This window comes from Equus asinus, chromosome 2 (genome assembly GCF_041296235.1).
Source record: "Equus asinus isolate D_3611 breed Donkey chromosome 2, EquAss-T2T_v2, whole genome shotgun sequence".
In the NCBI taxonomy this organism is placed as follows: Eukaryota; Metazoa; Chordata; class Mammalia; order Perissodactyla; family Equidae; genus Equus; species Equus asinus.
In genome coordinates, this window is record NC_091791.1 from 168,368,701 (window position 1) to 168,385,004 (window position 16,304).

The following is a 16,304-nucleotide window of genomic DNA, read 5'->3' on the forward strand; positions in this document are numbered from 1 at the left end:
ATGTCAAGGGATTAATTTGCAAGAGACTTGCAAAACAACACACATGAGGGGCTGGCCCCGTGGCCGAGTGGTTAAGTTTGCGCGCTCTGCTGCAGGCGGCCCAGTGTTTCGTCGGTTCGAATCCTGGGCTTGGACATGGCACTGCTCATCAAGCCATGCTGAGGCGGCGTCCCACATGCCACAACTAGAAGGACCCACAACTAAAAAAAAAAAAAATGCACAACTATGTACTGGGGGGCTTTGGGGGAGAAAAAGGAAAAAAATAAAATCTTTAAAAAAAAAAAAAAACAAAAAAAAACACACATGAGTTTCTCACCGCATCCTGCATCAGGCACCTGAAGTTTTCTGTGAAGAAACTGCAGAGCAGCTCAGGGTCGAAAGTCTTACGTACTCATACATACAGTGAAGTCCTTTCCCTTCCAAATCGCTCAAGGAAGGAAAGAGGGAGAAATCTGAAACCTTGGAAAACTAGCCTCTTAGGAATCTCAGTAGAAAGATAGACAACCAGATAATAAGTATTTTTTACTTGAGAAATGCATGCAGGGTACTCCTCTCTCCTCAGGGCGAGAAAGGAGAAGGAGGTTCTTTAGTACTAGGCATTCAGGGACAAGAGGGAGACTTCAATGAGAAGGAAAGATTCTACTTCAGATGCTGGAAATGAGCCCAGCTCCTAAAGAGAGGAAGGAGGCCAGGAGCCGCCTGAGTGAAAGGTGGCCAGGTCCCCAAGAGAGGGGGGACAAACAGATCCTGAAGGAAAACCCAGAGTTCGGAAGCAAGAAGCACAACTGGGGGACCCCAGAACACCTGACGCTCCTGGGTCATGGCGACCACTTTGTTTATAACTAGAAACTCAGGCAACAGCCACAAGATGCAGCTAAATGACAAAAGAGCAAGCTGCGGAAATAACCCAGCCATACGTATGTCTACATGCCCAGACACTGTACATCGCTAGATGCACTGTATTTAGAGCTGTCAGGACACCTATCCACTGTCACCACGGCTACTGGGCAGGGGACAAGGGTGAGGATAAGGGAAAGCGTTGACTCTCTTTATATATTACTTGAATCTTTTACGTGGAGAATATAGTCATTTACTTATGAAATAACTTAAAAAAAAAAAAAAGAAGAAGAAGAAGAAAGAAAGAAAAGAGAGACACTCAAGTAAATCACAAAAGAAGGCACCCAAACCAAGTTTTAACACCTCCTGTCCCGGTTCCTAACTCTGTCTTCCCATTAATATGCTTGCTCTGGAGCAGGGAGGAAGGATTTTCATTTAATTAAAATGTAAAATACTTTCTTTTTTTACTGCATGGTGGCTAGCGTATTCTGCTGACTCAGCAGTGACTAATCAGCTTTGACCTAAATCATAGAATAACTCCGAGTGGCAGCTGCAGTTGCATAAGCGTGATCCAGATCTGCAGTGCTGTCCCTCCCTCCGTCTCCTCCCCGCACCAGGCATCTGGCAACTTGCAGGAAAGCCAGTTACAGCAGGCTCTCTGCCTCTCCACCCCAATCTGGCTCTTTCCACCATCATTTCTCATCCAATCTATTCCGAATTGCACCCCACCGCCAACCAGTCTTGACCTCATCTCCTTCCTCCCACAGCAAACGCCAGCCAGGGGCTTTGCCACGCCAGCTCTCCCCGCTGCGCTCTGTGCCCTGTCCTCCAGCTCCCTCAACCCCATGCCCTCCATTATATACTGTGACCTCTTCACAGAGGGTGGCTTCTCCCTCAAAACTCTTATTCCACAGTGGCTTGAGCCAGCCCCATCGTCAGTGTGCCAAAATGACACAGCAGAAGGCAGAGCTCCTTACATAAATACATTCAGACCATCCCCAAGCTGTCTACTGCTTCCCTCAAGAATACGGCTAGACTGGGCCACACTCGGCTCTACTGCCAAAGAACGCTGGGCCTATTTTACACAGCTGGCTTGCCTGGCACCTGCTAAGGGATTGGGGTGCGGCTGGATGATGGTAGGAGGGGTGCTGGAATAAGAGGTATCAGCATTCAATGAAAGACAGCATCCCCCAAGCCTTCCTGACCTGGTTCCTATTTTACTAGACACTTTGAGAAATGATTTGAGGGGCCTGTTGAAGTGGGCTCCAAAAAAAGGAAAAAGCATTCAACAAACCAGAAAACAGAAACTTTGCACACAGACTCAAAGCAGCCGGGAGTGTCTGGTGAGGGAGGGCGAGTGTATGGCTCCATGTACTGTGCACCTCCGCCGGGGGGGAGGGGGGTGGGGGGGTGGGGAGTCGGGGGTTCCACATGGCCCTCACATCTGGGAGGAAAGGGGTGGCCTACAGGGTGAGTAAGGAGCTATTTTCCATTTCCCCCAAAGGAAATAAGGAGGAATGTTTAACAAGACTTTTCTGCTTGTGAAGGTAGAAAAGTACTTGAACACATATCTCAAGGACATTGAAACCTTCCTGTCTCTGGAGGGCAAGCCTGAACGCTGCTAAGTTGGAGAGAATTCCTTGGAGTTCTCCCCAGGAGGCAGAGGACAGGCCAGATAAGTTTTATTGAACCTTTGATGGCAGGAATCCGGAGAGGGGAAGATCTTGTCATTTTTGTTACCAGAGTTTCTAAATTCCTCCTTGGCTTGGAGCTAGCAGTGTGGGGGTGGGGAGGTGGGGGTGGGGATGAGGGTGGGGGGTGGTTGCTGTGGAGGGGACTGTGTATGACCTATCTTTCTGGAGCTGGGCTGCCGGCAGGGGTGATCCTCATCTCTTTATCTTATCTCCTGGGAGGGTCTGGCTTTAGGGGATATCCAGGGGCTACACTACTCCAGAGGGTCTTTGTGCAAGGGGTCACCTACCCTTGGTGAGTTTGGGGAACGCAAAGGAAGCTGTGGGGTCTAGCTGCCCAAGAAACTCCAGCCTGTGGCCTGGTTTCTCTCCTAGGGGACAAACTGAACAGCCGCAGGGTTCTCAATTTCTCGTCGGAGGGTGAGGGTGGCCTCTGTCTGAGACACTTTAGCAGCATCAGCAGGAAAAAGGAAGCTGTGTCTGTGTGCACGAGACACTGAAATAGCAGTGGCCAGCACTTATGTGGTCCCTCTTCCCACCCCCATTAGCCTGTCTGATGGCAGAAACAGCAACTCTTCCTGCATTCCCACGCTCCCTTCCCCTTCCCCCACCTCCCCTGGCTCTGGATCCAGCTAGCAAGCAAGGACCTCATGACTACCCTCTGTGACCACCCTCAGTGACCACCCAATATGACTGGGCCGGGAGGTGCCTGATGCTGTGCTAAGAATTTTTGCAACCACGACCTCCTGTGCAGGCAGGATCACAACCTCCATCTCACAGTGGGGTGGGGTGGGGAACTTGGGCAACACCTGCCACAGTTAGAAAGCAGTGCAGCCTTAGGTAACCTGCTTCTGGAGCCCACAGTCCTCTGCTTTCAAGTCCACGAGCAGGACTGACCAAGTACAAAGAATATGCCTCAAACAAGTGTCATGGCCCCACAGTACCACTTGCCTGGATGGTAGGGGTCTATTCCAGAGCTGAACACTGCTGCCAAAGAGGGCATACTTGCCAAGGAGACCACCCCTTGGATCCCAGCTGGCTTCCCTGTGAAAGGCTTTGGGGTGGGCGCTCCCCTCCCCATCCCACCAGCATCACAGAAGGAAAGTGTCAAGACCTGGGAAAGGGTGTGTCCAGGATGGTCACTACCCTCAGCTAAGTGTCTGTGTGTTGGCAGGTATGGGAAGGCAGGGACTGAGCTAACTCTAGAAGTGGAGTGTCTGAAAAATTCCAAATATTTACTTTAGAAATTAGTTTTTGGTTAAAAGATATAAAACACCCCAATCCATTGAGATCCCTGATATCAGAGGCTCAGTGTGGAGACCTCCTAGAAACATGGGTTGCAGAACTCCTCTGTAAAGCCTCTCTAACCTATTCTGGCCCACAGAGATTATTTCTCCTTGTCTGAATTTTTACTGCTATTGAATCCTAACCACAGAATCTGTTTATATGGCTTTTCTCCCCAGTTAGACAGAAAACTTATCAAGGGCGGGGTCCATGGACAATGCATTCATTTTTTCCCAACTCACACCTTTACACTCTCCTACCAGAGACATTTAAGATATGAGCTGGCAGATTGCAGTGGATGAGGCCAGAAAAATCTTCCTATGAGCAGCAGGGAGCCTTCAGTGGGGTGTGTGTGCTAGAAAGAGGAGGAATCAGGAGACCAGGGCTCCACTGGGGCCTGCCACCTTGGGTAAGTCACTTGCCTGTCTCCTTATCTGCTCTAGGAAAATTATAATACTGGCCCAGCTTACCTCAGGGATTAGTCATGAGGCTCAGATCAGATAACAGAGGTGAAGGTGCTTTGTGTAACACAGAGAACCCTGCCAGTGAAAATGATGGTGCCTCTGCATAGCGACTTACTTACGTGTCTTCTTTTTTTAACACCAGATAATTGTATGCAGAGTCCATTCATCCAAAACACAGATGTAGAAATTGAAAGAAAAGTAATGAGGGGGAAAAAAAAAATAAAGGAAGGAAGGAAAGAAAGATGGAGAGAAGGAGAACTGGAGACATGTACGCCACCAGGAAGCCTGAAGGAGGCCGTCCTGAGAACAGGGCCCAGATGGCACTTACATAAGCAGATGGCAGCCAGGAGCCGAAGGCCAGAGTCTGGGGGGAAGCAGGTTGGGAAGAGCGGCTGGAGCACGTAGTTGGAGAAGGTGAGGGCGATGACCGCCTGGTTGGTGGGGTAGATCACCAGCACAGCAATCCATAGCCTCAGGAACCTGAAGGGGGACCAGGATCAGACTTGACCCAAGACTGCAGTAGAGATCCTGTCCCCTCCAACAGGCATGGCAGGGACGCTGAAGTCGTCAGGGGGAAGCCTGGGCAAGTCGCTGGGCAGTGTTAGGAGACGCAGGTGGGCTAAAGGGATGCGTTTCCTTTTTGTTTTTAGGGATGCTGAGGAGCCCAGGCTACCCTCCCCTCAAATGAGACTCCCAGCCCTCTGCAGTGACAATAAAATGGTTGAACGATGAAGAGCTTAGTTTCTTCTTTCTCTTGCCCCTCTCCTTTTATCATCTCTTCTTCACTCTGGCCCCCAGCATCCAGTGGTGGAAAGCGAAATTTGCAACCCCAGAATTTTGACAGCCAGGACATGCTAAGGGTGTGGTCACTTAAGCAACTTCCAAGGGAGGCATTGAGTGGGGTTTGAGGGGGAAGTGTTCTGCACACCCTTGGGCCCCTTGGTGAGGGTTGAGGTCTTCAGTAGCAGGGCTGCGGAAGCTGAGGAAATTCAGGATCAGGGCTTGACTCTAGAGGGAGGCCATTACCCTTGGTAATATGAGAAGAGGGTACCCTGTCTCGTCTCTGAGGTGATCATCTCATTTGTCAAGATAAAAGGGCTTTGTTTTGGGATGTGCCTTCCCTGGGAGTTGTCATATAATTCATCTGCTCTCACTCATAGACTTGCCCACTAAGATGAACAAAGAGATTAAAACTACAACCTGGTTCTTCCGTCACTCTCAGGAGCATCAAGGGGACATAAGGCTATATTAGCAAACGCACATAGAGGCAAAAGAGGAATCCCATTGTCTAGCTCTCCTCAACACACTGGAAACCCCTGGCCTCAGCTGCCTAGACCACTTGGGCCTCTGCAGAACCTCTTACCCAGCCAGTCCTCCAAAGATGTCCTTGACGTAGGAGTAGTCACCTCCAGATTTGGGGATGGTGACCCCGAGCTCAGCATAGCACAAGGCTCCCACAGCTGTGATGAGACCCGTCACGATCCAGACGATGAGAGCAAGGCCCACAGAGCCGGCATTCTCCAGCACACCCTTCGGCGAGACGAAGATTCCAGAGCCAATGATGTTCCCTGCACGAGGCACCAAGGGGACCAGGGGAGACAGTGGGGTCAGCACAGTTGGCAGGACCAGCATTTCCAGGGGTGGTTTCATGTGTGATTTGATTCTAAGATGCCTTTGGGATGGGTAAATCACCTTCAGGCAGGCATGTCTAGCAACAATTCTCCTTACAAATAGGGTAAAGAGGAGCAGACAAGGGATAGGTACAGACCAGGAACTGGGTCAAGCATCTTACATGTCCCCTTTAATCCTCAGGATGACCCTATGGAGTCAGATCTCATTTCTCCCGTTTTACAGAGGAGAAAACTGAGACTTGGAGACACCAAGTGCATTGCCGAAGTCCACACAGTAGTAAGTGGTGGCACAGGTCTTGAAACTCAGGACCCTCTGACCGGGCTGCACATGGTCCACCCAAGGTGACAAAGGTCTTACAACTGGCTGGAAATGACAGGGCTGGAAAAAGAGGCTGTTCTCAGAGACTGGCTGCCAACTAGAGCACTTCAAAAATGAGCTGAAGGACAACACCTTTTGGGCAGATTGTGATCATGTCCCATGACTGGGGGTTTTCAAGACCCATGAGTGTGGACAGCACTCCCAGAGGCTCGCCTCTACCCTAGACACGACAGTCCCACCGTTGGTGAGAAACATGAAATAACCCTATAAAAAAACAGTCCTAGGAGTTTGGAAGTGGTTTGTAGGAGTGCGATACAGGTGAAGCCCCTGTACTACAGTCTTCCAAAGGTCGCTCCCCTCCAGCATTTCATGTGACCCTCACAACAACCTTATGGAATTCAGGAAGAGGAGGAAGAGGAGGAAGAGCAGCTGTCTCTCTCTATCTTACAAACGAAGAGACTAAGATACAGAGGGGTTAAGTGGCTTTCTCCAAATTCCACAGCTACTGATGGGTAAAATTGGATCTAGAAGTCGGTCTCCTGATGCTTAATCCGGCGCTCTTTCCACTAATCCACTTCTGCTTCTGTATGTGAGAGGCTGCTTTTCTCCTGAGAGGGAGGCCAGCAGCGAGGACTGAAGGGTTGGCTGCTGGGATGTGTGTGCTGGGCAAGGGAGGAGTAGGAGAGTGGGGGCAGCTCCTCACACGCTCCTTCCTAAGTTTCCCTTTGTCCACTTCTTGTGTTTCAACGTGGAGATCAGGGTGCACTGGACAGATGTTCAAAAGCTCTCTCTTCAAGCCCCATCTAGCTGTACCACCAAAGGCCTGAGGGAAGAAGCACAGACTAAAGGAATCCCGGGAGAAACGCAGAGCTGGAGTATTATGAGGCCGGTTGGATTTGACAGTGTTCTGAGGACATCTCAAACTCCCACCATCTCTCTTTAGTGGGTTGGAACCAGTTCTGGGCTGAACGAGATGCAGAATATAGGATTTTATGTTCAACCTTCAAAAACCGACTTTCAGATCTCAACCATACCCCAACCTCAATCCAGTCCTGAAACTTTCACTTCTAAACCCAAATTCAATGTTTAATCCCATATATCCAGCTATTTCAGTCAAAGGGGAAGAGAAGAGGATATCCATATTGTTCTAAAAGCAATAACATTCTATTCTTCTGGAATGCAGAATATGCTGCCCCTTTTCAAACTAAGAAATTGCAGTGTGAGATGAGTAATGGGAGAGGGAAGGGATCCAGATGGGCGTAAAAGCAGCAACAAGCTGTGAGACTGAAATGCAGAATCAGAGGGCAGGGGCCACAGCTATACTCAGATGGAAAGGAGGCACATTTCTGTCTCAAACATGCCCTCCTTCTCCTGGGGCTAACAGTCTATCCCAAAAAGACAGGGCTGTGTAGAGAAATAAAACCAAAAGAAGAAACAATCCTTCATGTTCAAATTCATGATCTAAACATCAGGCAAAGAAAGGGAGAAAAATGAGATCTGGGTGCCACCAGTTCTTAGAGGTTTTTCCTTTCCTTGTATGTTGATTTAAAGTCCTAGGATAGGATAAGAAGATATCTCTCAGCCCTCTTCTCTCCTCAACCGGTCCCTATATGTGCTTTGCATGAATGTTGGTTTAGTGGAGACTAAAAGATCTTCTGGGGTAGTTAGTATTCGTGGACTCAAGACACAGTGACCCTGTGAGGTGACCCTTCACCTGCCAAACTAAACATACTACTATTCCCTGGAAGACACCAAATGCCAAGAGCTGAGAACTGGAGACAGGGTTGCTAATAGTGCTGAAAGATGATAGTAAATTCCTTGCCTAGTAAGAATTTATCAGGAGAGTGATCTGTAAGGCATTTCAAAGGCAGCCAAGAAGAGAGCATACCGGTAGGGTTATAAAGCTAGCTCAAGGGGTTAGAAAAACAATCAATACAGGAGAAAAACAAAGTTTGACTTTGGTCTTTAAGGTGTGGAAAGGGGAGGGAGGAAACATCTGGGCATTTCTCAGAGCCAGGAATGGCTGTTTCCAGAGGGAAAGTGGGGGTGGATGTTATTGAAAAGATCCCATCTTCTCAGGAATGAAGAATGTCAATGTTTCACTAAGGGTTCTTGGAAAACAAATATCCCAATGGGGACCAGTAAACACTCCTGTTCTCCACTCTGACATTTCCAGAATGTGTGCCCCCTCCCTCATTCCAGGTGGAGGCGGGACGTGCAACACCAGCAGCCCTTTGTGGGGTCTGACCACTGCCTGCCTCTCCTTATTCTTGGACACCATGTCTGTCCATGGAGCTGCCCAGTGATGGTGAGGGTTGTAATAGGTTGGCACTGGGACAAGAGTCCTCATTTTATAAAAATTGGGTTCTCCCTTGCCAACAATCTTAATTTTGACCCAATTAAAATGGCGAAGATGAAAGCTTGAACAAAAAATTGAATTGTGCTAGCTAAACCTGAGCGCCAGGGAAGAGGAAGGAGAGGAATGCCTCTCTCTGATTCTAGGAAGCCGCTACCTAGAAAACCAGAATCGGATAACATTTCCTCCACCTTAGTGGCCTCTGGAACTTCTGCAAGGGGAGGAATGCCATCCATAGCACAGCTATGTTCTGGAGCTGAAAGACCATTTGCTCAAAAATAATGCCTACTAATACAATCTTGAGTGCAATTATTTGATGAATATTTACCTCTCCCACTAGGCTGTAAGCTCCATGAGAGCAGGAACTGTATTGTTTCCCCTTGCCCATCAAGAGTCATGTAGTAGACATTCCATAAACATTTACTGAATGAATCATGTCTGACATCAGTCTAGAACTTAGCTCCACAGAGCAATTTAATACACTTGTTTCTTTGGACCCTCCAAATCTTGCAAAGTACGTCAAGTGTGTATTGTAGGCAAACGAGTAAAGCAACCCACTTATTTCCCGGCTGAGGACAGTAGACTGGCTATTACAACCATCTCCAGTTTACAGGGGAAGAAAGTAGGGCAAACATTATTCTTATTTTCCAAATGGGGAAAATGAGGGAGGTATTATTATCCCTATTTTATGGATGAAGAAACTGACACCCAGAGGTAGTTATTTGCCTAAATCACAGGGTAAGTTAGTAGTAACTGGATTAGAACCTAAATCTTCTGTCATAGCCTCAAGCTTTTCCCGGAAAACAGTTTTACACGTTCCACTCTATAGGCAATGAGAATGGTTCACAGAAGGCGCTTACTAAAGAATTGGAACACAAGTCAGATTCCTTCCTTCTATTGCAGGACCACCTTTAATGGTGACTTACAAAACATCACATTCACTACCTTACTTGATTCTCGTAACTACTTTCTTAGGTGCACAGGGCAGGTATTATCGATCCTATTTATCTCTGAAAGGCTGAAGTTCAGAGAAGTGAGGAGACTTGATCAAAGTCACATACTGCACAGGTAGCTAGGCCTGGACAAGAGGCCAAGTCCTTGGACTCCTGGCCCAGCGTTTCCCCCTCTACTCCACACTGCCTCTCCAGAAATTGCACAATACACACTTTAACTGTAGGGCTTTTAAACTTGGAGACTATCCAAATGAGGCTTTTCTGGAGTGGCTTTGAAAAAGAACTAGAGAAGGCTTTTCTACCTCTCTTCATGAGAGGTCGGAGGAAAGTTGATGACTATGGGGACTGTTTTTCTCCATTGTTTTACTCTTAGACTCGATTCATTGTCTATAAAGCCATTCAAGAATGACATGCCCACCCATGTGGTAAAGCCAAGGTATTGGAGGTCAGGATTCCAATCCTCTCTTTCCTTCACTCCAATTAGTAAAGTAATTATCTCATCACATAGATCTTCTTTAGTGAAAAATGGGTCATAAGATGCCTGGACAATGAGGCCCAACTTGGCTTGTTCTACCAAAGAAAAGCCAGCCAAATCACTTTAGGGGCCAAGTTGTATTAGTGGGCAAGTCTTCACTAGAAAAATTGCTAGGATTGAGAAAATCTACATTTGCTATGAATAACCACTGACTTCCCCTGTGGGCCTATACCCATGTGACTCCTATTAAGGCCTTACTCACCTCCAGGCCTGTCCGCACTAGAATGTTATAGCCATCAAAGAATTTCTTGGTCATGGAAGTATAGACTTCTCATGACCAACAGACCCTCAGAACCAAAAGGCTCTGGCCTTCCATACTAACTCATGCTAGTCTTGAAATCTAGCCAGAGCTCCTCCTGGGGCTTGGAGGTTCTGTCCATTTCCAGGATGTCCAGAGAAAGCTGAGGTGAACCTTCTTTGAATTTCTTCCATAAAGTGGCTGGGAGGAACTCAGGATTTCCAGGACTGGGGGAACAGCGTGGAAGCAGGGTCTGGTATGCTGAAGCCACACTTTGATCCTCACGGCAGGCCTGGAAGCTCACCATGCTCCTCACCCTGTACATAGTCCACCCTTTTCCACAGGGGATGTTCTAAGACCCCCACTGGATGTCTAAAACTGAGGACAGTACCAAACCATATATATACCATGTTTTTCCCTATACATATATATTTGAGGTGTGACAGCAAAACTAGCAGAATTTCTTTTTCCTCTTTCATGGATAGAAGATTCATTCTTCCTGTAGATCTTAGCAACATCAGGATATGATTTTTTTTCTTTCCTTAAATTGAGAACTTTCACTTAAAGGAAGCACTTTACAGCTTTTCTTTGGCATATGCAAATTGCCAGCATCACTACTCTTTCACACTGGGAGCATTACTAAAGAAAATAAAGGTTACTTGAACACAAGCACTGAGATACCACGACAGTCAATCTGATAACCAAGCCGGCTACTAAGTCACTAACGGGTGGGTAGCATATAGAATGCTGGACAAAGAGATGATTCACATCCCCAGCAGGATGGAGCAGGATGGCGCAAGATTTCATCACACTACTCAGAATGGCACGCAATTTAAAACTCGCTATTGTTTATTTCTGGAATTTTCCATTTAACATTTTCCGACCGAAGTTGACCATGGGTAACTGAAACTGCGGAAAGCAAAATCGTGGATAAGGGGGGACTACTGAATACACTTTCCCATCAGGACTGTACAAATAGCTACCTCAGGGCGACATCAGTTCAAGACTCCGACACATGTCCTGTGGAGTTCCCATCTCCCACAGAAGAGATGTGGAAGGTACTGCAAGACTCTGCTGTTTTGGATTCCTCACTGAAAAGTGAACAGGGCACTAGACTTACAGTTGGAGGAGCCACTGAGTCCTTGCTTTGCCACTCACAGGCCGTGTGACTTGAATTTTTCTGAGAGTCCCTTCTTCCATCTGCTGGATGAGAATAATTGTTCCTGCCCTTCCTACCTCACATGGTTTTTGTGGGGATCAAAGGAGATCACATATGTGTGGGAGAACTTTATAATCTGTGAAATCCTAGCAAATATAAGCAATTGCTAGGATTGATAGCAGTAGAGATAGAGACCATTTCCAGAAGAATTCAATGGGCTTGCTCTGGAAGCTTGGCTCCCAAATAGCACTGTGGAGCCAGGACCATAAGCACTCTCTGAGTCATTTGTCTGCTTGTCTAGGTATAATTTTTAGATGCCTCAGGTGGGCGGCCAGCAGGTAATTACACCTCAAAAAGTATTTATTAGGCACCCACTCTGTACATGTTTGCTTTAAAAGGTAATTGGGAAGCACTTGTTCGCACATGGACTTTTAATGAAATCGATGGCGCCAACCACCACCCACCAGCCACTGAAAGACAGGCCTCCTGGCCTGAGGGGCTAAGAGTGCTGAGCCCTCAAATATTCCCATTAAGGATTCTCATCCGGCCTGCAGAGTCTCCCTGTGTGGTTGGGAAACCAGGCACTAGTAGTGAGAGCCTTTGTCTTCCTCAGCAGTTCTCTTCCAGGAGCAATTTTGCACCATTCCTCTACCCCCAGGGGACAGTTGGCAATGTCTGGAGACATGTTGGTTTGTCACAACCAGGGGGGAGGGGAGTTGCCACGGGCATCTAGTGGGTAGAAGCCAGGGATGCTGCTAAACATTCTATGGTGCATGGGACAGTTCCCCACAACCAGGAAGTATCTGACCCAAAAGTTAATAGCACCAAGATTGAGAACCCCTGCTCTACCTTCAAGCCTCAATGCCATCATTTGTTTAGTCTCTAAAGTTCCTTCCAGATTTGAATTTAGATGATTTGGGTGTTGGTTTTTTAAGCCAAGTACAAAAATTTATTGTTCATGGGAATAACTCATTTTTAAGCTAAAAAAACCTTTTTTTTTTGAGGAAGATTAGTCTTGAGCTAACTTCTGCTGCCAATCCTCCTCTTTTTTGCTGAGGAAGACTGGCCCTGAGCTAATATCCATGCCCACCTTTCTCTACTTTATATGTGGGATGCCTACCAAAGCACAGCTTGCCAAATGGTGCCATGTCCACACCCGGGATCTGAACTGGCGAACCCCCGGCTGCTGAAGCGGAACGTGTGTACTTAACTGCTGCACCACCCAGCTGACCCCTAAAAAATTTTTTTTATTGTGGCAAAAAATACATAACATTAAATTTACCATCTTTTTTTTTTTTTTTGAGGAAGATTAGCCCTGAGCTAACATCTGCTGCCAAGCCTCCTCTTTTTGCTGAGGAAGACTGGCCCTGAGCTAACATCTGTGCCCATCTTCCTCTACTTTATACGTGGGACGCCTCCCACAGTATAGCTTGCCAGGTGTTGCCATGTCTGCACCCAGGATCCAAACCAGCCAACCCCTGGCTGCCGAAGCGGAACGTGCAAACTTAACTACTGTGCCACCGGGGTGGCCCATAAATTTACCATCTTAATCATTTTTAAGTGTACAGTTCAGTAGTGTTAAATATATTCACATTGTTGGTAAACATATTTCCAACAGGCGATTTGTTTTTGACTTACCGCAATTATTCAACAAATACTTTCTAAGCAGTTACCAGTCTGAATACGTGGAGATGTGAAAATGAGTAAGACTCAGTCCCTGCCTTTAAGGAACTGTGTGGAGAAGTGAAGACACGTATGTGGACACAGAGCTGACAACACCGAGAGAATAGAGGTCACATGAATGCTACTACAACATATGACAAGATATTAGGGATGGAAAAGGTCACTGGCCTGGGCTGTTTAGAAAAAGCTTCCTGGAAGAGGGGAAGCGTGAGACAGATACTGATGAGTAATAGACTCAAATCAACAGAGAGAAAAGGAAAAGCATTGGCTGGTCGACAAGCAGGTCAGACTTGGGCTGAATCGGGCAGTTCTTTTCATTACCTGATCAGTCCAATCTAAATTTCTGAACCAGAATTAGTGAGTGTGTGTGTTTGGGTTGGGGATGGGAGGGGAGGTGGGGATGGTGGTGGATGAGCTCAAGGAGAGACAGAAATTAACATTTATTGAATATATCCCATAGGATACTGGCTTTATTTTAATACTCCACAAGAAACTTCCATTTTACAGGTAAGTAAACTGAGAATTAACTCGTTCCAGGTTACAAAGCCTGTAAAGAGGGAAGCAGTTTACAAACTCAAGACCATCTCCAGAGCACCTCCTCTTCTGCTAGATCATTGATGGTTCCTCCCTTTTTACAACACATTGATGCAAATCATGAAAAAATTCATTATATCCTTTCTGTTTCCAGCGTCAGGGCCACTTAACAAATGCTTCCTTATCCCTAAGGCAACCTGACCTGCCTATGTCACCCCACGCAGAATTGTACTCTAAAGAAGCAGCTAAAGCAATTACGTATTTCATAGATGTACAAACAGGCACCTTTAAGATCTAAATATAGAGGAGAAAAGGGCACTAATAATTCTGCAGCAATGGTACTCTCTCTGGGTGATCTGCCTTCACAGCATGCAGCTCAGTGTGAGGTTGCCCAGAACATCCTCAGGCATATTGTGAAACTCTCTCCCCAGAAGTGATGTCACTGCTAATGCTGAGGATATTTAAAGCAGGGAGCAAACCAATGGGAGGACTCGTGACTGTGACAAAGGATGAGGAACGAGATGTGATCGATAAAAGCTTTTCAGCTCAAACTTCATTCATTCTATGAATAAAACAGCTTAAAATAGACTTGAGGGATAATTTTGTTTCTTAGAAAGAGAATTTGTCAGTGCTCAGCACAGGGCCTAACTTAACGTGCTCACCGAGTGTTTTTGAACATCAAAATATGGACCGGTCCCAAATCCTATGACCAGCAGCCCCCACCCCTGTCCCAGGGAGCAGCCTGCAGTTTCTCATTCCCAGATCTCCAGGGAGAAGGGGATTCTTCAGTAGGCACATTCTGGGAGGGGAACAAGGCAACAAGGCATGTCTTCCTGCTCTGTATGCTCAGCCAGGAGTTAAAAATTGGAAGGGAAGAGCTCTAGCCCCCTAGGTTCCTGATTGCTTGTTGTTTTCGGTAATTTAGAATATATTCTTGGGATTATTTGCTCATGCCTACTTTTTTGACACCTCCTCCCCACCCCAGACAATAACAACAACAAAGCAACAAGAGCGACCATAGAAATTCCTTACGCATTTCTTTGTAGGCAGCCAGGCTGCTAGATTAACCCTCAGAGGAAAGCAGGAAACCTTGATAGCCGGACAACTTGAGAAGCCCCAACCTGTATGCCCATACCTCCATGCCACTTCAATAAGCCGATTCAGTTCAGAAAGGTCGTGTATGTGGTGCCGGCCTCTCTGAGAAGGTCATCTGATCTGGGTACAGGGTGTTCTTGTTGTTGTTTTTCTAAATCAAATGGGCTATTTGGTTCGTTTCTTGGACATAATTTTTTACCTACTGGGTTCCTATTTTCTTTCCCCAATCCTAAGCGTCTCCTGCTAGTCATTCATTCTGTATAACTCTGCTCTTTGAGAGAACATATTATAGCCCTGTCAGGAGCAGGCTCAACCTGTTCTTTGAGCTCCCTGGTTCCTGGAGGCAGGAAGCATGCAACAGGATCCCTGATACCAGCCACCCTGAGCTCCATCCGGTAGAGTATTTTGGTTAAGCCCAGAAGCTTCAGGATTCAATGACCTAGTGGGAATCCTGGCTCTGTCATTGCGCCGTTACTTATTCAGTCAAATCCTTCCTTTTTATAACGGTACTTATTTCATGGGGTTAGGAGAGCGTATTCATAAAGCACTGATCGGGTACTATGTACCTGGTGCACAGTGCTCAATGAATGCTAGCTACGTATGATTATTACTACACCGCTGAGTACAGCTTTTCTCTATTCACCAAGATGTGTTTTGTTTTGACAAGCCTCCTAGTTGGCTTCTGTCTCAGAGTTTTCTTTGAGGACAATGAGAGTTTTAAATATGTTTTCATCCTGAATGACCAAATCCTAATCCCTCCATGTTTAAAAAAAAAAAAATTGGGGCCGCCTGGTGGTGCAGTAGTTAAGTGCGCACATTCCACTTCGGCGGCCCGGGGTTCGCAGGTTCAGATCCTGGGTGCAGACATGGCACCACGTGGCAAGCCATGCTGTGGCAGGCGTCCCACTTATAAAGTGGAGGAAGATGGGTGCGGATGTTAGCTCAGGGCCAGTCTTCCTCAGCAAAAAGAGGAGGCTTGGCAGCAGATGTTAGCTCAGGGCTAATCTTCCTCAAAAATAAAACAAAAAAACAAAAATTGAAGTATAAACTCAAAAAACAATTTTCATATCCCATCCCTCTGGTTAATAGCCAATAGACATTTTGGGGATTAGAAAGCTAATACATCATATTAGAGACTACAATGTAAAATCTTCTAAAGTGGTGTAAAACACATGGGTCTGAAAATCTTTTGGACTTGAAATTTTTCCAAATCAGCCCAGCGCCATTTCATTATAGTTATACCTATAGCCACACTTCTTTGTAGACAAACAGCCTTAAAAAAAAGTTTTTCCTCAAGTTTTTTGAAATCAGACATCCATGGTCTTTCCAGACAATCTCAGAGTTATGGTTCTCCATGGCTCTCTCCCCCACCACACAGGACACACCAGTCTCCCTCCCTCCTCTCCTGTTACCTATCAGAAATGGGGAATGGCTAAGAGCTTTGGCCATGGAGTCAGCCTATCTCAGTAGTCAGCTGTGTGACCCTGGGCAAATTACCTGCCCGCTCTGAGACTCAATTTCCTCA

The 16,304-nt window shown here is 46.7% G+C and overlaps 1 protein-coding gene across 2 annotated transcripts in view; it reads right to left on the minus strand.

Annotated features, from left to right (window-relative positions):
* SLC7A8 (solute carrier family 7 member 8) overlaps positions 1-16,304 on the minus strand; it is a 50,846-nt gene that overhangs the window by 29,340 nt on the left and 5,202 nt on the right. For both annotated transcript variants that reach the window (XM_014856301.3, XM_014856303.3), the window contains exons 2-3: positions 5,640-5,844; positions 4,605-4,756 (exon numbers count right to left, since the gene is read on the minus strand). In XM_014856301.3, the coding sequence (XP_014711787.1) occupies positions 4,605-4,756; positions 5,640-5,844 (357 nt within the window). The remainder of the gene's footprint in view (positions 1-4,604; positions 4,757-5,639; positions 5,845-16,304) is intronic.